General features: G+C 43.4%; 1 protein-coding gene across 2 annotated transcripts in view; it reads left to right on the forward strand.

Annotated features, from left to right (window-relative positions):
* The window catches only part of PDE3A (phosphodiesterase 3A), a 1,388,780-nt gene that overhangs the window by 1,209,097 nt on the left and 158,328 nt on the right, over window positions 1-21,355 (forward strand). For both annotated transcript variants that reach the window (XM_069628418.1, XM_069628419.1), the window contains 2 exons: window positions 5,863-6,050; window positions 7,092-7,229. In XM_069628418.1, coding sequence (XP_069484519.1) covers window positions 5,863-6,050; window positions 7,092-7,229 — 326 coding nt within the window. The remainder of the gene's footprint in view (window positions 1-5,862; window positions 6,051-7,091; window positions 7,230-21,355) is intronic.

Genomic DNA, 21,355 nt, shown 5'->3' on the forward strand with positions numbered 1-21,355 from the left:
TGTGCAAAAATGCATTTAAATGCATTTAAAAAGCATGCGTTTGAACTACGGTCATTTTTTCCGTAGTGATTATGCCATGGGAAATTGCACTTCTCATGGAGCAAAGGTATTCTAATATGACCACAATGCTGTTGCACTACATCAAACTCTGCCCTAGTGCTATTAATGTGCAACCTTGCCCTTGCACTAGTGAAAGGTTTCTGTAATCTGGCCCCTGGCCGCCAATGAATCAGCATGTACACCATTTCTAAAGTTTTAGCAAATGCACTTAGCACCAGTTTTGCTGACAAGGTTGTCCTACACATTTTAGCTCCGGAATGAAATGATTGTGTCCATTGTTTCTGCCAGTGTGCTATAGAAAAGAGCAACTAGAGCTTGCCCAAAAGCTAAACTGACCTTGGCCCAGTTTCATAAGATTTTGTAACAAGGTAAGAACCCCTAGCAATTTAAATTAATGTTCTTATTATTGTTTATGCAATAAGGAACACAAAATAAATCTTCCACTTTTCAAGTGTGAAAGATGGTACTGTTTAGTTTCATTCCATACAGCAAATATAGCACAAGAATCAGACTGCTTCATTTCTCCCCAGTGCAGATTATCAAAGGAGCCAAATGTGTCTAAGTACATAAGTACATCTGCTCAATAGTACAAACATTTGCTAATTTAGCCTCTAATGTGTGTTGATTGCATAGGTGTTCTCTAATTGGAAATGTAAATTTATAAATCCCACCAATGAGGGAATGAGAGAACATCCATTAATACGTGTTTACAGTACTTGATATTGCAGTACTCTGTATCATCTTGTTTGCCATACTCTTTGGACATGGGGAGACTCTAGCTCTGAATGAGACGGTTCTCTAGTTCATTTGATGGGTTATCATCCCATATACCGACCTCAGAAAGTGACAAGCCAATTAGTGAATGTATGATATATCATAATGATAACAATTTGGCATGTATGATATTTTATGCGTTACGTTTTGTTAAATTCTTTTATAATGCATGAACCTAACCCAACAGCATCCGATTGCAGAACAGTATATACAGAAACAATGCAAATCGGGCTCAAGACTCGAGATTAAATTGGAGAAAGAAAGATCTTTAAATCCTTATGAAACTGAAGCAGCCAAGGCGCCAAATGAAAGGAAGTGGGCAAGGAATTCCACAAATGGGGCAAGACAGTAGAACAGGCTTGCCTGGAGGTTTTGGATTTTGATGTTTTAGGTATGTTTTAGCCTTGTGAAAGCACAAATGTGTCAACCAAATAAGGAGGCTGGCAGACCATCACCTCCTTTTAAGCAGTGCAGAATAATGTTAACAGAATTCAAGACTCCAGAGAAAGTCTGTGCAATTTGACCGATGTAGGAGACATAAGGCCACACACTTGATACTTCCAGACACCAAATTGTTTACTAAAGCAAGAATAGATTTGTGAGGCCAAAGAACACGTTTAGAAGCACTCATCGAATGCCATTACCACCATCCACATTAGAGAGAAGCAATGCTTGGACAACCAAAAAAAAGTTCCCTTGATTTAATTTAACAAAGAAGCACAAGTTAATAATTGGCAATTTATCCATACCCCACTACATTTGGCAACTGGAGAAAAGGTCGAAAAGATTACTTTCTCAGCAAGTAAGGGCAACTACCGTTTTACCCTAACTTCCTGAGCAGAAGAAGTGAAAAGTAGGAAGTACGCTTTTTTAGACAATTAAAGTTAAGGTTCATAGAAACCATCCAGGTCTCAGATAGGTCAAACAAGCACCCACGTTGAGGATATTGTCTGCCAATAATACTCTAAGATCCAATTGGGTGTCATTGAATATTGATGAATATTCATTCTAGGCCTTCAAATGGTATCACTCGACGTGCACATTAAAAAGGACAAGAGGCAGAACGGAGCTCTGCCAAATACCACAGGAAACAGTGATTGGAGAATATCTTAAAGACTGAATTTGGACCTGTTAGTACCTGTAGGTAAGATAAGAATGTATCAAATGGAGCGCTTTTAGATCCACCAAGAAGGCTCCTGACAAATGGTGTGGACTCTCTCCAAGTATTACATTACATAAAGGCATACTCCCCTAGTGTCGGTGATGTTGAGTACATCATCCATAACCTGAATTATTCTGGATTCTGTACCGAAGAACTGGCAAAACCTGGATTGATAAGGATGTAGAACATGTTGCCTATCAATGTTTGGCCAACTGCAACATCGCCACCCTCTCCATGATTTCACCCAAACACGGGAGGCTAGTGAAAGGGATTGAATTGTCTGAGGGACAAGTAGATCTTACTGACTGAAGAATGGCTGCAAACCCATCAACTGAGGGAAAGGAGAAGGACTTGCAAGGCAGCACTACCCCAGGACTACAAAGGGGAAACGAAAACAAGAGCGGTTTGCTAGAGCTCATCCAGAATATTGCTGTGATTTTCAACAATAATATATTGATACTATTACATCTTTCCTCAGAATGGAAGGACACTGAATATGGAAGAGACTGTGACAAGTGACACACTGTTCTTAACAACCTCTTAGATTAAGAAGATGCCTTTGAGATGGTCTGGGTAAAATAAGTAGTTTTATCAGAGATGTTTATGTTTTTGTGTTCCTACCTGGCTAGCAGTAGCTGAACCAAAGACTCTCTGGATTAAAGATGTTTCCATTGTCCTTCAAGAAACCTACGTCATTTTTTGTTATAGGATAGTTCTGAAATATACCAAGGTATATTTCAGGCTTCCTGTGCTGTTGCAGCACTAAAAGAGGTAAAGTATGAAAGAACCAAACAGTGTATTAAATGTTGGTTTCTATCTCACTTATTGATCGAGAAGCAGAAACATATGACAATTGCCACAGATACATAAGCATAAGTGTGAGGGGCACAGATCAAGGCCTCCTGTGATCTATTTTGATAGAAATAGTGAGAACACAAATGAAAGGGCTTGACAACAAGACAAAAACGATATTTGCCAAGAGAAGGAGAAAAAAACTAGTAGAATCAGGAGGAAAACGAGTGAGATGCACCTTGAACCCAATGTTGCAATTCAAAAGATAACAACAGATCTAAAAACCTGGCAACAATGGAAAAACGTGGTATGATTTGGTAGGTTAAAATGATAATGTACACTACTATTAAGCAGAATATTTCCATATTCATACTATGATGAAATACGAATTAAATGCATTATTTAAGGTAGTCTTGTTTCCTCATTATGTAGACCCATAGGTACATAAAATAGGGTGCCAGGAACAAACATCCATGAAGAGTGCCCTGATTCCACTGTACTGGATAGTGTATAGCAATTACAGTTGTTTCTGAAGTTTAGATGCCAACACCCAGGGCCATTTTAAGCACTTTTGGGGCCCTGGGCACGGACATCTTTGGGGCCCCCCTCCACCAAATCAAAGGAATTAAGTGATCAAGAATATCTGTCACCCCTCCCCCGCCCCCCCAGTCCTCAATCACAACCCATTGGTTGATATGCTGCCTCACGGCATTACAAATAAGAATGTTCACTTCTTTTAAGTATCCTTAACCTCTTCATTCTTGCTCTAATCAGAATGATAAACAAGTACCATTTGAAGGCCAACATTATTAGTCTACGAAGAGGTTACTTCTGTTCTTGCATAGATACAGGAGACTTTCTATCAATAATATCCAAGAAGGTATGCAACCTGTAGCATTACTGCAGGACTGTATTTAAAAGGTACATGTAACCCAGAATAGACAGAGAACTCACATTTTCTGACTCGCAGAACGTGAACGTGATCAAGCATGGATAGAGGAGACCAATTGCTAAGAAAGAGAAAGCTACAATAGCATAGCATGGATAGTGGATGCAGATTAGAAGCTACCATGAAGGTGTCTATATTCCAGACGGACTCAGATTATAAGTGGGACATGGAATGCAAATAGGGTTGCCGTTAGAGATCAAAAGAATGAACTGCCTGTGGTGTGGAATATATCAATGCTCACTATTATAGTGGAAGCAACATTATCGCCAGTGAAACCACGAGTGAGGCTATTTTGAAGATCATACCCAGAGAAGGAAATCTCTCTGAAGGTCTGACAATTTTGAAAGGTTTAGGGACTGGCAATTTCGAGATGCTAGGCTATACAAGATTAAATTAGATGGCCAGCATTACACACACTTGTTAAGGGGTGGATCTGGGATTGGTGCCAACTCTGCAACTTTTGCATTTGAACACTTTCATTACTAGTTCTTACCATGAACTAAAATAATCTCATGGAAAGTACACCAATCGCATTGCCAAACATGATCATTTTTTAAAACAAAATATTATAGAAGGGTGTAACACAGAATGAATCTAGCTTCATTCTCTCCATCATCAAGAGAGGTATGTAAGTACCAGCATACCAATCAGTGTGATTTAACAGATGTGATCTGGGTTGGTCTTTTGTATTTTAAATCTTTACATACTTCCAACACACTGGCTTGTGAAATTTTAATTTATAAACGTGCAGAAAAACCTTTTACTTTTACAAAGAAGCAAATCGTTTTTTGTGTCAAACGAGCAGACTTTAAAATATGCTTGCCCGAGTCCTTAACCATCTGGTCCAATCCCTTCTGTCTACCACCCCTTCCAGTCAAATGGCCTACATAAGAAGAAACATCAAGTAATGGGCTAAACGATGCCTCCAGCATGCGAGGAGGCAAACTTCACAGAAGACAGTACATTAATGTATGAGATATTAGATGATTTGACCAGGATCACTGTATTGTCTGCTGGCAAAGCCAGGATGAAAGCATGAATGCTTTGGTTCCAAATTCAGATACTTATTCATCTCATGGACTAACAGTTTATGCTTATCATTGGAGGTGATACAACACCCCATCTGAACAAACCAATTTATAGACCCTCGCCTTAAGGATGACATGTTCGTTTTATAGCAACCCCTATCTGGTGCAGGTACATTTCTGATAATATCACCTGTTGTGCTGCAAGACCAAGTACATATGCAGGCAGGTTTATAAACTTCAGACATAGGAAAGGCTCAGCCAGCCTTACAGGAATGTTCTATACTAATATGCAATGAGTGCTTAACACACTGAGCTAACGTCTGACCCATTGTGGCACTAAATTTACCAATATGCATTTCATATTTGACCATTGCACATGATCAACATAATTCCCACAGGAAGGAAAGAATGCTACAAGAGTTGTGCTGCAAGCTACACACAAACTATATATACCACAGTGAACACAGAAAGCTTACATGATTAATTGACTGAGGCAGAATGTACTTGCCAAAACAGACAGGCAATAGGTTTAGAGCCTCAGCAGCATGCCATACAATATCCTGATGTGGCCTATTTAAGTCTGGTGAACAAAGGAATCTTACTTCTTTAGATCAGGCAGCCTTGTGGGCCCCCCTCCAAGGTGGGGCCCTGGGCAAGTGCCCCTTTTGCACTCCCACAAAAACGTCTCTGCCAAAACCCCTCCTCCTCCTGAAAATATCATGAGCAAGTGCAGTTCTGTGGTTACTCACCATGCAGTAGGATAGTAGGATATCTGGGGGAAAGCAGTCTGTGGGATGCAGGAAGTTTGGTGGACAAGGAAACGTAACACGAGCAGTCACGTTCTATAGATACGTTGTCGTGTTTATTAACTACATTTTCGTTACTAATACTTTCATTTTGTTGCAGCAAAGTTTACAGCAAACCTATCTAAGTGCTCTTTTGTAATAGATAATCCCCTAAAAGGCCATTGAAAGTCGTTTTAAAATCGACGGTACTGCTGCCAGTGTTCTGTTTGTTTTTTGCCCTTTGTAATTGTCAATCACAGTAATTTGAATCCCTAACGGGTCTCACAATAAGCAGTTGGGTTTGTGTTGCAGATGACGCAGCACAAACCACCTCAGACTACGATAGCACTCATGAAACCAACAACAGCGACAGCAGTGACATTTTACAGAATGACGATGAGCCAGACTGCACAAAAGACCCAGCACAGTTAAGAAAGGGTTCCATCTGTCGGACTCATCGGCCGGAGACCCTCATATTACACCCATTAATACCACAGGAGGTAAATATCTACTACTTGCTTCGAATTCAAGCTGTATCATTCACTTATTCTTGGGTCACTCGAACAGGTATATATTTAAGATTTGGCAGTGATGTTGCTCTCTATGGCGTTCATGGTCCTAGCTGTGGGCTCGCACACTCAAGCACTAGGACTATGCAACGGCCCACCGCCATTTTACTCTATCCTCTGTCCTTTTGCATAAAGGCAGTAGTCTCAAACGCCAGTATTGGACGGCCATGAAGCCCAGGGTTTCAAGCTATCTACACCAGATAAATGTTCAGCACCAGTGTCCTGATTCACAAAGATTTGCACTTGCGCAAGTGGGGAAATAGGATTTCAGATGAGCACCTGCTACTTTATATCTGATTCACAATGCCTACATCTGAATCCCATTTGGAGTTGCCTGCAGTGCCTCTGAGTTGCTCTAGTGAATTGCAACCTCTCCAGATTCTCTCTGGGGTTATGCTTTCTAAATACTCGCAAATCAGATGTTCAGAGACATGGCCCCATTTGCTTCCGTGTAAATCTTTGTGAATCGGGGCCACTGGAGTTAAATTATAAATGTTTACCAGCAACGGTAATGGGAATACTTTATTTCTTCTAAATTAGTTAGACGAGAACACATTGCTTGATTGTAAATGTTTGGTAAATGTTTAACATTTCTTTTGCCACCACCATAAAAACTGGCAAGAGGTCAAATGTGCAGTGAATTTGGCAACTAGTATTCAAAGCTAGAGAAAGCATTGCAGTATTATTATTATTATTATTATTATTATTATTATTATTATTATTATTATTATTATTATTATTATTATTATTTTTATTGTAAAATAGACAAAACCTCTATTTTACAAACAGGCTACTGTAGCATTTATTAAATCATGTAGTCAGATGAAATATCTCATGTATAGCAGACACTTGCTACAGCCAATTGGGAATGAGATACTTGTGATATTAAGAGGATTTTAATTGCTGAAAGTTAGTTTTGAGAAAATGTTTTATTGTTGTCCCTTCCTTTTTCCCAATCTTCTTTTGACGCAGGATAAGCCAATTCTTGCTCCGGAACCTCTTGTTATGGATGGTTTGGACCATCTCATGAAGGATTTGAACAATTGGAACTTTCCAATATTTGATTTAGTAGAAAAAACGGGAAAGAAATGTGGTCGCATTCTCAGTCAGGTGAGTAGTTTCTGTGTACCTGGGCCTCACACAGATAGAACAACACATCTCATTGAGCAAGCCATAGCTACCGACAGTGGCACAAGGTTTTTATTTGCTAATAAAAGATCCCAGTAAACAATGCCAGAGACATTACATTGTTTGCAACCCTTTTCAGGTTATGAACAGATAGACACAATACAAAATTTCCACATTAACTACACGTAACATGATTTCTAGTTCTGCCTACTTTCCGTAACTTTCTGATGTTGGTCATTCATTGTGTGTACAGGTGGTTGTACTACAAGCATTATAGGTGTCCAGTACCTTCAATTGAGTACATACGATGACTGACGATTTGTGTACTTAGGACACCACTCATCAGGTGCATAAATAAAGTGTATATCTCCAAGTTGATGCAATATTGTTCATGTCTTTCCAACTTACTTCTCCCTTTCAGTGGTATCTGTAAAACTCTGCACTTTGGACATGGATTCAGAGGTGTGTGTGCCTGAGACATGTATGTCTATGTCATTGTCCCAAATAGGTCACTTGCTAATTCTCCAGGTCCCTCTTCTGCTATATTTATTTTATTTTTTATTTATTGAACATTTGTATTCTGCCTATACAGCAGAAAGTGTTTATAGGTGCCACAAGACTAAGGGGGGAGGGCAACAGAGGAGGATAAAAAACCATAAACAGTCGTACGCGGCCTTGTGACATTCGGATCGTGCAAGTGCAGCAAACAGGAATTGGGGTGAACGGAAAGGTGTGGGGGTAGGCAGAGGAGGGGGATGAAGGAGGTAAGGGGCTCCAGGGGCTGGGTAAGTGCCACAGGGAGCCTGGAGGGCAGGTGCGCTCAGGGATGGGGTAAGAGTCAATTAGTGCACGGAGGAGGGGGGTGGATCAGACTCAGTTCTCTAGTCAGGTAAGGGTGCCCGAAGGCAAGTACTGGTGGGGGAGGGCTGAGGCAGACTGTTCAAGGGCGGGCCTTGCCCCTGTATGACTAAGAAGGGACCAGGCAGTCAGTCACAGCAGCAGGGGGCATTAGCAAGGAAGGGGAGAGGGAAGGAGGGGGAGAAAAGGAAGGCCTTGAGAAGCTTCTGGAATTTAAGGAGATCCGGCTCAAGTTTGACAGGGGCAGGGAGGCTATTCCAGCGGGAGGCTCCTTCCGAAGAAAGAGATCTACTCCCCACTCTCTGCTTGGAGAAACCTCTGACCTGCAAAGAGTTAGAGCTAGAGGACCAAAGGACACTAGTAGGGAGGTTTTTAGGGAAAGAACGTTGTATGCAGTATGGTCCCAGGCCTCAGAAAGCTTGTGGATGATGCAGAGGGTCTTGAATGTGATCCTTGCAGCCACTGGGAGCCAGTGGAGAGGGTTTAGTGCTGGAAAGATGTGGTCCCTGGGCTTGAGGCCAAGGATAAGTCTTCCAGTCCTATTCTGGATCAGTTGAAGAGGGCGGAGGGAGGAAAGAGGCAGATTGAGGAAGAGGCTGTTGCAGTAGTCCAGCCTGGAGAGAACCAGAGCTCTAGAGACATTGGGCCTCAATATGATACTGCTGCTGCCGCCGGTATAATTCTTATTCCGGCTCCCGCAAATGGGAGTCATTACGGCTTTGCCGAACCCAGTAATTGGCCATTCGCGGGCGCGATCTGAACGTCACCTGGCCTAGTAAGACCGTTGTCTGTCTTTCTTCTGTTCCCCCTCCCTTGCCTCATTGCGCCTTGAACACTTGTGTATAGGCACGTTATGAATGCCATATCTAATCATATCATTGAGCCCCATAGGGTCTCAATAGGAATGGGGAATCCGGATGCACCGGCACCATTCGGGAATGGTGCCGGTGCATCCAACATTCTCTGCTCGCGGGTGCTAGTACGCCCACCAGGTCAGACCTGGCGGGCAAAAAGGCACCCGTGCGCAGAACTCGTAGTTTGCCGGTCCGGTATTAATGGTGCCGGTAGCTTACCGGCTCTGTTACTACCGGACCGGTAAACTTATAATGAGGCCCATTGAGTTTTAGGGGGAAGGTGAAGAAAGGGAGAATGCCTCTGAGGAGATTAAGCTGAAAGTGAGCCTTCTTGGCAAGGTCAGCGATATGGTGTGAGAAGGGGAGAGAGGAGTCGAAGATGATGACCAGTTTTTTTGCCTCATAGGGGGGTGAGTGGAGGAGGCCCTTGGAGGGCAACCAGATAGTAGGGGGCAAGGGGGAGGTTTTGAATGAGAAAGATCTCAGTCTTACTGGCATTAAGGCAGAGATCATTAGCAGCACACCATGTATGTATAGCAGTCAGCCAATCGGGAATGAGAGAGGAAGGAGAGTAGGTAGAAGAGGTAAGCTTAAAGGAGAGCTGAGTGTCATCGGTTCATAGTGATCATTTCGAATGCCATAGTTTCAAATGGCAAAGTTTTAAATAAAAATGTGTCGATAAAAAGCATTTTTCTTAAAGAAATGTTAATGGGTGGGGGCCCCCAACCCCTATTTATACCCCTTAACACCCATTTTAGTTAAAAAAAAAAGAACTTTACCTACAAAAAAAATGCAATTTTTCTATGAATTATTTTCGAAACCTTTGTCATTCAAAACTATGTTTTAAAAAAAAAATGACTGGATACTGTGTCATCAGCATAACACTGGAAGTGAGGAGAGAAAGTGGAGATAAGAAGGGCAAGAGGGCTACGTAAATGTTATCTTCGTTTGGTTGTTGTTCGACGTGTATTGTGATGAAAATAATAAAAAGAAGTTTAAAAATAAAAAGCCACAGCGAGAGGATAGAGCCCTGAGGGATGCCACAGGTAGAGAGTGAGGTAGAGAAGAGAAAAGGGCCCATTTGAACCTGGGAGGGCTGATTCGAAAGGAAAGAGGACAGCCAAGCCAGTGCCCAGTCTGTGATGTCCAGGGTATCACAGAGTCGATTTAAGAGGGTGGCATGGTTGACTGTGTCGAAGGCAGAGGACAGATCAAGGAGGATGATAACAGAAGGAGAGTTGGAGTTGAGGTTTAAGAGCAAGTCGGGAGAGCAGTTTGTGTGCCTCTGGCTGCTCTGAAGGCAGACTAGTGGTTGTGGAGACAACCAACGTATTCAGTGTGGTGGATTTGCTGGGAGATTACCAAATTCTCCAAAGGTTGGCCTAAGAATGGGTAGTGGAGATAGGGCAGTAGTTAGCCGGGCAGGAAGGGTCCGCAGATGGCTTTCTTAAGAGGGGGTGCACAAGGCAGTGCTTGATAGGTGATGGGAAGGAGCCAGTGGAAAAAGAGTGATTGCAGAACTCAGCCAAAGAGGTAGCGAGGGCGGCAATATTTTCCTTGATAGTTCTAGAGGAAAGCACCTATTTGGAGGAGACTTTCATAGAGCAAACAGGCTTAGTGACCTCATCCAGAGCTATGGGAGAGAAGGCGGGGAGTAGGAGGGATGGACAGAGTGGGGCCAAGGGAGGCCTAAGTAGAGGTGGAGGAGGGAGTGGGTACAGGAGGGTGAGGTCAAGATTTCCTGAGTTTTGGTGGTCAAGTGGGAGGCCAAAGCTGTGCAGAGGGCCTTGGAAGGAAGAGGAGAAGTAGATGCTGCAACAGGATTGGCAAGTTTATAAAGATTTTGAAAAGTTCTGCTGTGTTGTTGGTGGCTTAATAAATGCATGTTTGGGTATGGGCCTGCTACTTTGACCGGATGCAGAGTCTGTAATGCCTTTGGAGCAGGTGACAGGCCAGTTTGTCAGTGGATGTGCCAGAGACCAGAAACTTCAGTTCAGCAATTTTGCACTTGCTTTCCAGCAAGGCTAGTTTGGAATCATACCAACTGTTGCACATGGAGGCGTGCTTCATGCGGATCCTCATGGTAGTGGCACCGATTTTAAGGGTGTTAGAGATGGAGAGGTGAAGGTTAGCAAGGACTGAATCAGATGAGAGTCAATAGCCAAGGTGGAGGGGGAAATAAAAGAGGCAGCAAAGGCGCAACTGACGCTCGCTTCATCGGTCTGATGACAGAGAAGGAGGCTGGCAGTGCGGGAAGAGGCTTACCCGGGGAGCCCAGAAGCTCCAGATGAGAGGAGAGGAGTGATTGGTCATACCAAAAGAGAGGAGTTCTGAGAGGGTTGGAGAGAGAGAGGTCAGCTGAGATGAGTGTATGCAGAGTGTGCCTGGCTGAGTGAGTCAGACCAGGGGGAAGAATGGTAAGGGAGAAAAACCTAAAGAGGATGCAGAAGGGTATGGCTGCATCAGGAGAGTCAAGATGGAAATTGAAGTCTCTGATGAGAAGCTTAGAGGTAGAAGTCAGGAGAGAGGAGGTGAGGTTGGCCCACTCTGAAAGGAAGAGGGAGAACAGTACTGTATATAGTAGCCAGAGTGATCAACAGGGTAGGAGAGATGCAGAGCTTGCAGACAAGACATTCAACGGATGAGTACATTTGGATATGTATGATAGAGGCAGGGATCAATTCAGGGAAGCCAAGTGCCAGTCTGCCTTCAGGCTGTTTAGGCCTGATCTTGGAGAGCATCTTGTAGTCTTCAGTATGAAGAGTTTCAAAAGCAATGACAGAGCTGGCATTGAACCACGTCCCTGTGAGCCCGAGAATGTCCAGTTCAAAGTTTTCAAGGAGGTGACAGATGTCAGAGGAGTGTTTGACAGCAGAGCGAGAGTTGAGAGTAGCAAAGTGAAGTTGGATGCTGCCTTTACAGGTTTTCTGAGGAGGGGTAAAGGGGAGAAGTCCCACTGCCGGAGCGGGGTGGCAGAGTGGAAGATGGAGGAGTGTCAGGAGAAGGGATGAAGTTAATGAGAGATGGTATACACATGTCAAAAAGGAGGAGGTTGGGCTGAGGGCTCATGGCCTTGTTAGTGAGTCAAGTAGACATTGATAAAGCACCTGGATGATGGGAAGTGTGTAAAGAACCATTCCCATCTGGTTCCACCATTAATGGGTGAAGAAGGGAAAGGGAGAGGACAGAAACCATATGGGGAGTCCATAGGTCTGAACAGGGAAAGACAAAGAGAATGTCAGTAATAGTCTTCCTGGAGAACGCATTGACATAGGTGTCAGCAATGGCCTGACCAGGGTTTGACAACAGGAGACCCTTCTTAAACGTTTCCTTGCAGGTTTTGAAAGAGAGGGAATATAGGAAATAGAGTAGCAGTTAGAATAGATAGGGGGGATGGAGAGCACCATAGTGGGGGGGGGGGCAGAAGGATGCCCAGGGAAGGGAGAGAAAGGGAGAGCTCCACAGTGCATGAAGAACTCACTAGGTGGCCTATAAGCCTAGCAGACACTTATGAGGCGGCACTTTAAAAAGGTTTCATACGGGGGCGGCAGATTTTAAATACCAGATCTGAAGTTCCAGCATACATAAGAAATGGCAGCATTTACACTGGGCAACAGGTATAAACACACACAGATTTGGAGTTTAAACAAAGTGGGGTAATGCAGCAATTCAGAACGGGCAACAGATAAGTCAGTACACCCACATTTGAAAATCACAGATACATGAAAGATGCCAGCATTTAAGTAGGTCAACAGGTTATAAGCCAATTTAGCATTTGGCACAGCTAGAGGATGTGGAGCAGCAGGATTCGATATTCAGGAATACAGACAGCATGAACTTATAAGTGAATCATGCAGAATCAGAGCAACATCTAGATTCGAATTTCAAATATACAAAGCATTGTTTAGTTGAAAGCCTGCAGATTTTCAAAGCATCAGGGAGAATTAAGTGAAAGAGCAAAGCATTGAGTGCAATTCGGGGTTATTAAGATCAACAGCTTGCTAATGAGGTGCAGTTTCAGAATGTCCAAGTTAGAGTACGGCAAACAGATTTAGAAAACTCCAGATACGATTTGGGAGGTCCAGTTAATAATGCCAACATTATGAATTACAGGGTGTAGCATTTGAGTAGAGCTAGGAGATTTAAAATACATCTAGATTCAAAAATCAGGGAGAGCAGTCAGAATACAGCCAAATAGAGTCGAAATGCAGATTTGACAAACATATCTAGATAGGAATATCAAGCAATACATTGAAAATGCGGCATTTATAGGGCCAGCAGATTAATTAAACAACCCAAGATTCAGAATTTGCAGGACCTCATATGGCATTGAGAGTAAGGTGAAGGGAAGTTAAAAGCAGGGTAGTGGTCATGGAAGCGATCACTCGGGAGAAACGAGCTTCAGAGCAGCCAGTGATCAGGCAACCCAGTGAAGGCAGCCCTTCAAGACAGTCGACAGAATCGGAAATGGGGAATTTTGATTTCAAAGAAGGGGAATATGTGTACATTTTAGTATAACTAGAAATTATGCAAACAAACCGATTTGACTGTCATGGAGAACATACTACTTATAACAGCCGGTGGGGGACAAAGAGCACATGTATGTTCGAGATGTGCAGGGGGCTGTGTTGCACATGAAAGCCAGCGGCGGGGAGCTGATGTGTCCAGGAATAGTCATGGGGCAACATATGTTAAGCAAGTCAAGTAAGAATGGAATCTTGTGAGAAGGAATCGTGGAAGCAGCAAATCAGGGAGTGAACAAAGGATATCGGCAGTAGGAGGGAGGAAGAACCCAGCAAGCAAGTTGGCAGCGTAAGGAGGGAGAATACAGAAAGCACAGCGGAGGCAATGGAGAGGGGGGAGTGAGGAAGGCACTGGCCGGGATGCTAAATGTCGGCGGGCTTGAGGGCCCACAGCAAGAGAAGTGATATGAGCGAATGTAGCCGCACCTGTGCAGGGGCTACAGTGGCATCGCTTCGAGTGGATAGGAGTGGGCCAGTAGGGTGGGGTGGGGAACTCCTTACTGGCACATTCAGCAAACCGGGGGTACTGTAGATGTAGTTGTCAGTGCCAAAATCAGCAGGATGAAGGCTGGGGACCCTCCAGGGCCTTGACAGGGTTTGAAGGCGGCCCTTATCAGGAGACCCTTCGAGGGAACCGGCGTCACCTGCCGGAGAACTTGATGTGATAATAGCGGTCTCACCGACCAATCAGGCAGCCTGTTAGAGTTAGAGCTAAAAGGATTATGCTGCAGGGGACACCAAAGCGGCCATGAAGCAGAGGCCCTGCCTCTTCGATGTTGAAGCTGCTTGACGAGGAACAGGGGCATGGGGCAGATATTGAGTGCCCAGGGTGCTCTTGAAAGTAACAGGCCCAGACAGGGTCTGAACACAGTCATTATAGGGAGGCACTTCGAAGGAGCCGGCATCGCCTGCCGGCGAGCAGGATGTGATAAGTGTTCTCATCGACCAATCGGGCACCTTGTGAGCTCGTGAGTCAGAGCTGAAAGGATGAGACTGCAATGGGCTCCAAAGAGGCCATGATGGAGAGGCTCTGCCTTTTCGATGTTGAACCTGCTCCGAAGATGAATCCTCTTTAGGGGTGGCGAGTGACCTCTGCTGTCTCATGACAGAGCTATTGGCAGCTTGTTTACCCTCCCTGAATGTATTTAATAATGTGTCATATATTAGTGGGAATATTTCAGTTCTGTTATTACATCAACGGGTCTCACTGTCCATACCGCCAGAGAAGAGCCTGAGAACGGACCTAAATGTACATATTCACCTGCCTCCTATGCTCATCTAACACAGAGTAATGCGTTAACATCCACATTGGACTTTGCTGCTACACGACACCTATGCAATCAACATTTCTTAGCACCTGCTGAAAGCTTGCGGGTTCCATGTCAAAGGCCTCTCATGAAGCATATGGTCTGCCCAGATTTGCAAGCATTTCTGGCACCTCCTAGAGCACATCACTGCGGTTGCATGGAGGGGGCTACAGACCGTGATGGCCCCCTCAGTGCATTTTACATGAAATTGAAATTGAAAATGAGCCCCTGGTGGTTTTTTGTTTTGTACACTTTTTATCATTTTTACTGTGATTTTTATAAGCCATGTATTTCAATTTGTATATTCATAATATGAAAACACGTGACCAAATTACATATTATTTAGTTGTTTTTTAAGTATTATTTACTTCGGACATTTCTTTAATAATGTTCAAAAGGAAAGTACACCAGTACTATCACAAACATAATTATAATCACTTTCTAGTCTTCGAATACGTTTAATATAGATAAATATTTAAACAAAATGTTATACACTTAGAATAATGTAAACGTCAAGTAAATGATTACTTACAAATTGATATTAAACCCATGTTGTTAATCAGCACACTTGATTGTGCGCTCAGCAAAGTAGTCTGCTCTGAACGTGGGCACTATCAGCCGATAAACCACCTGCGTTCAGAGCAGACCCTGATCTGGGCACTGAACCACCAGGTGCTATTGTTTCATGTGCCCTCCCTCGACCCACCACTGTGTGCATCTGCTACAAACCACAAGGGGGCGATAAAGCCTTTAAAAAAAAAACTTACACATATACCTCTACACTCTGCACCCCTTTTCTAGAATGTATTCACTATTCTTGTCACATCTGAATAATTTGCAATGGAAATGAACTAGAGGAAGCCTATGTGATGAATCCAATGGAGTCATCATAGATTCCCCAGCTGTAACCTCCATGTAGCCAGGGGACGGCAGCCGCTACCTGATTCTGACCCTGGGGGCGGCTACATGAAGGAGGATGACATGGGAGGAGACAGCTACTGGGAAGATGTCATGACTTCATTGGATGAGGCATGGCATGCCCCATTTGCCCACGTAGAAGATCCCCTGATTCCCAACACCCTAATGGCCGATTGTCATGTATCTGTTGCCCCCTTCAGTGAAAGTAGCAAAATCTTTTCCCAACACTCTTCAGACCAATTTCCCAGTTCTGAGTGGTAACCAAGCGGCAAAGCCATGCCCCATAAGCGCAAACAAGACCCAGAGCCGGTGAGTCAGCCCAAGCCAAGTGGGGACCCTGTGGCGTTTTGGCAACCATGCCAAGCATAGTTTGAATATTGTAACGCAGCAGAGACAGAAACAACATGAAGATTGTTTACAAGTCCAAAGAGCAGAATACAAACAAGAATCCCAATAACATATGAGTGCATGAGATGCAGATGCAGGGAAAGCTTAAAACGAACATTGAAACAGACAGATATACCAAGCCAAGAAGGGTATATGCAGTTTTGGATATAAAGAAGAACTGTGATAAATTAGAAGTCCTTGCAGGGGAGTATGCCAGGCAATTGGAAGTACAAGAGAAGTCCTGACAGGAGAGTGAACCAGGCAACTGCAAGTACATAAGAAGTCCTGGCAGAGGAGTATACCAGGCAGTTGCAAGTGCATAAAACGTCCTGGCAGGGGAGTATCACAGGCAAATTGCAAACATACAGGAAATGTCAATAATGGACAGTACCTGTTAAACATATAAGGAACGTTAGTTTAAAAAGGATTTAGAAGGATAACCAGCCTTCTACCTAACAGGGTTGTTGTAGGCCAAAGGAAAACACTAAAAGAACTATTAGACCAAAGAGACATTATCATACCATTGAAAAATCCAAGGGACAGGAATCAACCTCTGGAACCAAGGTCTTTACATCTTGGAGAACGTTTACTTTGGAGCTGTTCTATTTTTAGTTGTGAACACATTTTGGGAATATCAGGTTAAAGACATTTCCCTTCTCACTTTATTATTTAGTTTTTACTGCGATGGTCAGAATAGAACGTTTGGACACAAGGAAGGCTTTTAATTTCTGACATCCTGACACAGACAGTTCTTTAGTTTTTGGTTATAAGTAGGGAAATTCCTCTTAGAGCAGGGTCAGAGAGGCATTTTCCCAACCTGTTTAAGTTAATAAAAGTCTTTAACCAAAAACTTGACACCTTTGTGTCGGACTTTCATTTCTGAGTCATCACACCTAACACTAAAACTTTACCTTGAGTGCTGGGCTTTTATAGGTAGGGTTGGCTCACCGACCATCTAATTATTGCCCCATTAAAACCTTGTTTACAGAAATATGGGATCCCCTCTACTGAGAATGATCACGGCCATCTGCTCTCTGGGACGGTTTCTACTCAGTAGGGTCAACCACCATGTTTTAGCTAACTGCACTCTTCAAAGAGACGTACCCTAAATCACTAAGCGCAATCCACATTTGGACCCCTTGCTCACTGTGCCTTAGGGTGACTCAGCTTCATCTCACTGGTGAGGCCCAAACAAGGTCAAAACACATGTCTGCGGTTGCTGATGATGCTCTTGTTTAGAGGAAAAATGGGTGGGGCTAGACTGATATGCAAATGGATGTTTCTCCTCTGTGAGGGGTCCAGTGAACCAAACTATAATTTAATATAATGTAAGTAAGTGGTAATGTTTAGTGCCTGTCTGACAATATTTGTGGCTCTTTAGTTTGACAGTGGGAAAGACAGCGCAAAACCTCTTTTGTTGATGAGTGCAGGTCGTACATACGTGGTTCCTGAGATCCAATCTGCTTTCTATGGATTTAGCTTAAAAGATATGGGATTATGTTATCCATAGGGAGAGACCAGGATCTTATAGACTACTCTGGGTCTGATTAGCCGCTGGTGTGGGAGAGCGCACCAGGGCTAAAGAGAAGAGCTGATTCTTGGCTCGGTTAGTGTTGATGTGCTGTCTGCTAGGCCTTTGATGGCCTTCTGTGGGGTCTGTGTGTGTAGTGTAGGGTGGTAGGAAATCCTAAAGGGTAGTCATTTAGTCGGATGGAAGGCAGGAGTAGGCCCTACAAGGCAACACAACCAGCAACCCTGCACTCCTATCCCAGGCCATTTGCAGACAGGTCCCATTTCTACATTTCTCTAGCTCCCAATACCACTGCCTTGCCTTCTCTTCTCTTCTCTTCTCTTCTCTTCTCTTCTCTTCTCTTCTCTTCTCTTCTCTTCTCTTCTCTTCTCTTCTCTTCTCTTCTCTTCTCTTCTCTTCATCACGCTCTCAAATAAGATACATTGTAACCCATGAGCAACAAAATAGGCATTTGGATGTTGGAAGATTTGGGAAACGGGTGGTGTGGAATTTCAGACATTACCATGACCTGCTAAATGTTATGGGAGGTAAAACCCTAAGGATCAGTGGACGGGCAGCTTACATTTTGAAGACCGCAGTCACCCATTTCACATTCCTTAGTATGTTGGTAAGCATGCTAAGAGATGTCTCAAACCTCACTCTTACATGCTACGTTGTGATGCTCAGTGGCCTGCTGTGTCTTTAGTCTGTCGAGGGCAGGAAGAGCCATCTGTCAGGCATTTGGTCAGGGGATTAGTTTGGGCAGGAGCCAGAATCCCTGTTCATTTCGACTAGACATTTACCCTGCTATCTCCCACTAGCCCCAAACTCTCCTCACACAGTCACAAAAGAACCATCTCCACGCTCCCAACTGCCACAACTCACCAGGCTTGGAGGAAGCTTGAGGCATTCAGTATCAGAGAGGTGCTGCAACTGTGCAGGGGATTCTTCAGAATGAAACGAGGAGCAGCAACGATGGAAGGTGGCTTGAGGATCCATCACATAGAAGAGGTGTCTTGAACCACGTTCGTCCTAAGTAGAGGGGCTCCCACACTTCTACTCAATAAAACCTTATTTACAAAAAAACTTGCTTTGACTATCTGAGACACTTATTACATTCAGAACATCCTGTGCACATTTTCTACATTGGAGCAAATAATTCGAACTCTGAATGACAGTCCACTAGTTAGCCAATTGCTTTAAAATGAAATTGCGCTACATTAATTTGTGCACTTTTTCAATACAAAAACACACAAGAAAAAACGGTAATTTTCTTGATTCTTTCCATGGCAATTAACTTAAGCATTTTAGTCATAACGCCTCATTATTTTGTTTAAAAGAATTATCAAAAGAGAATTCTGAAATATTGTGACAACGCCTCTTCAAGTACATGACACATTGCTGTTAGATGTTGAAAACTTTCCCTTTCACTCTGAACCTGACAGCAAGTAGGCAGCGAATGTGGGTTCCCCGTGCATCCATCAATTTTCTGCAGTGTAGGAAGTTGATTAAATCATCATTTCATAATGAGCCATAATAGACATATAAAGATGTAAACCTTTCACTTTGTTGAATAATTTAAAGTGTTCAGTTACTGTAATGTTGCCTTCAAGTTCGAACTAACTAAAGATGCCTTAAGTTATTTTGAAACTTCCTAGTTGTAACCAACGTCTATGAGATGGAATAGAATATAGTGTAATCCAAATTCCACTCTTCAGATATTAATGGGAAAGGTATGTGTCGAATGATCATTCATAGTGTATATTTTTTGGCAATACAAAAGTTCCTATTGTGAGCCATTTAGCGAAAGTAAAACAGATTAAAGATTGTGAACTTAGATTACCTCCTATCAAATGGATAGGAATCCCATGTTATAGGTTCAGCAATTAACAACAAACCTTTCCCCCAGACCATCTTGGCAGCTAGAAACGTGGGCCATAACTCAGTATCATACAACATTGTAAGTTGAATGTTAGCTGATGTGAAACTCAACCATAATTGTTCGTAAACATTGCAGAGTGGTATCACCTATTTCCCCAACTGTTTGTTAATTGCTTCTATTTCCATTTATCTTAATGTATAATACCCAAGTACTTCAATGACCTATCCACTTCCAGCTGGTTGCGGCCGTCAATGTGCCAAATAGCTTTCTTTACACAATTGTTTCCTGTAGCATATTATTTTTGATGTCCCACACTTGTTAGGTTTGTCTCTACAGTGAGCCTCGAGTTCAACTAGCAACCTCTTGTGTCATTGGCATAAGTGAAGAATTTTGTGACAGGCACTTTCTTTTAGATTACCTTGACTTCACTCTACAACCCCTCTCCAGCCTATGGGAACATATGTGTGTCTCCCTATGCAGATGGGATGAAGATTGGCCAATGGGTTCTGCCCATTTGGCTTGTTGGAGTTTTCCAGTCCCTCCTGATGTATAGCCCTCTCTGCTTGCCAAACCCTAAATGTGGCCTTGAGGTGGAATTTCCTGAGCTAAACCAATCTTAGGTGTTTTAGTGTGACGCCATTGTGAGGTGACTTGTTAACTTCTCAAATGTCCCATTTTCGTTCAAGTCACACTCTTTCCCATGTAAGATATTTGCACTTGTGTGTTGGGAGTTGTACTTGCAAGCTCCCCACATGTGTGGACCTGGAGAAAATCAGGATCATCTACTGTGGGCATATGTTTAACCCCTGACTGCTACGTGTGGCATGGTGGGGCTAGCCAGGTTATCATCCCCATGTATTCCCCAAACACAGCATCACCCAGCTTATGGTGGCACCCTTGTCGACTCCAGCATCCACCAGTAAAGTCAGGCTAAGACTTCATCACAGGCTCTTCCTATAATAAGTAGCTTACTGGAGATAACAGGATGGGATGGCATATTTTTTAAAAGAATTACAAAGCTTGCGGTGACATTGGATTGAAATAAACATTAAAATTGAATGCCAGTTTAGGCATAACAATGGCCCTCATTACGATCCGGCGGTAACCCTGTCGGTGCTACTGGCGGGTTGCCACCAGACTCATAAAGGTTCTTCTGTGCCTGACTTCTCGGTGCCACCTGTAGATTCCGAGTCCTAAGTTCTAACGGTGCTGGTACTTCCATCACCGGTCTTCCTCCCGTGGCCGCTGCACCAGGCAGGGTTAGACATGTCGGGCACAGCAGCTCCGGCAGGCAGATTTGTAGTTTGCTGGTCCAGAAACAAGGGTGCCAGTGAGTTGACTAGCACCCTTGTTTCCGGACCGGCAAACTTGTAATGAGGTGCAATGTCATATTTAAAGATTCTCCTGGAGTTTTTTTGGGATGTCAACTTCAAGAACATCCATTTGAAATCTTGATTTAATCAAATGCCTAAACATACTTTGGCAGATTAGAACAGAGACACTTATTGTCTCGGGTGGATAGCTCAGCGGCAACATGCTCGCGTTGGAAGCAAGATGAGCACCGCAGGTTCGATCCCCAGGTTCTCGTTTAGAAATATATCAGATCATATCAACCACCTGTGGTGAATGAGAACTCGGAAAACCCAAAAATGTGATACCATTAAAATGTTGAAAGTTGCAAAGATGCACTGGTTGGAAAACAAACTGAGCGAAAAAAACGGCCAAGAAAAAAAAAATGCAAAAACATTTGTACAGCAAGCCACCAGTTATGGCAGAAACCTTGGCTTAATCGTAAGAGCGTGCCTTTCTCATTTCACCTAAAACACCTCAGCCAACCTTTGTGAACACCAGTAGGAGTCTGCATACTGC

The sequence above is a fragment of the Ambystoma mexicanum genome, chromosome 12 (assembly GCF_040938575.1).
Source record: "Ambystoma mexicanum isolate Mex_15411 chromosome 12, UKY_AmexF1_1, whole genome shotgun sequence".
Classification (NCBI taxonomy): Eukaryota; Metazoa; Chordata; class Amphibia; order Caudata; family Ambystomatidae; genus Ambystoma; species Ambystoma mexicanum.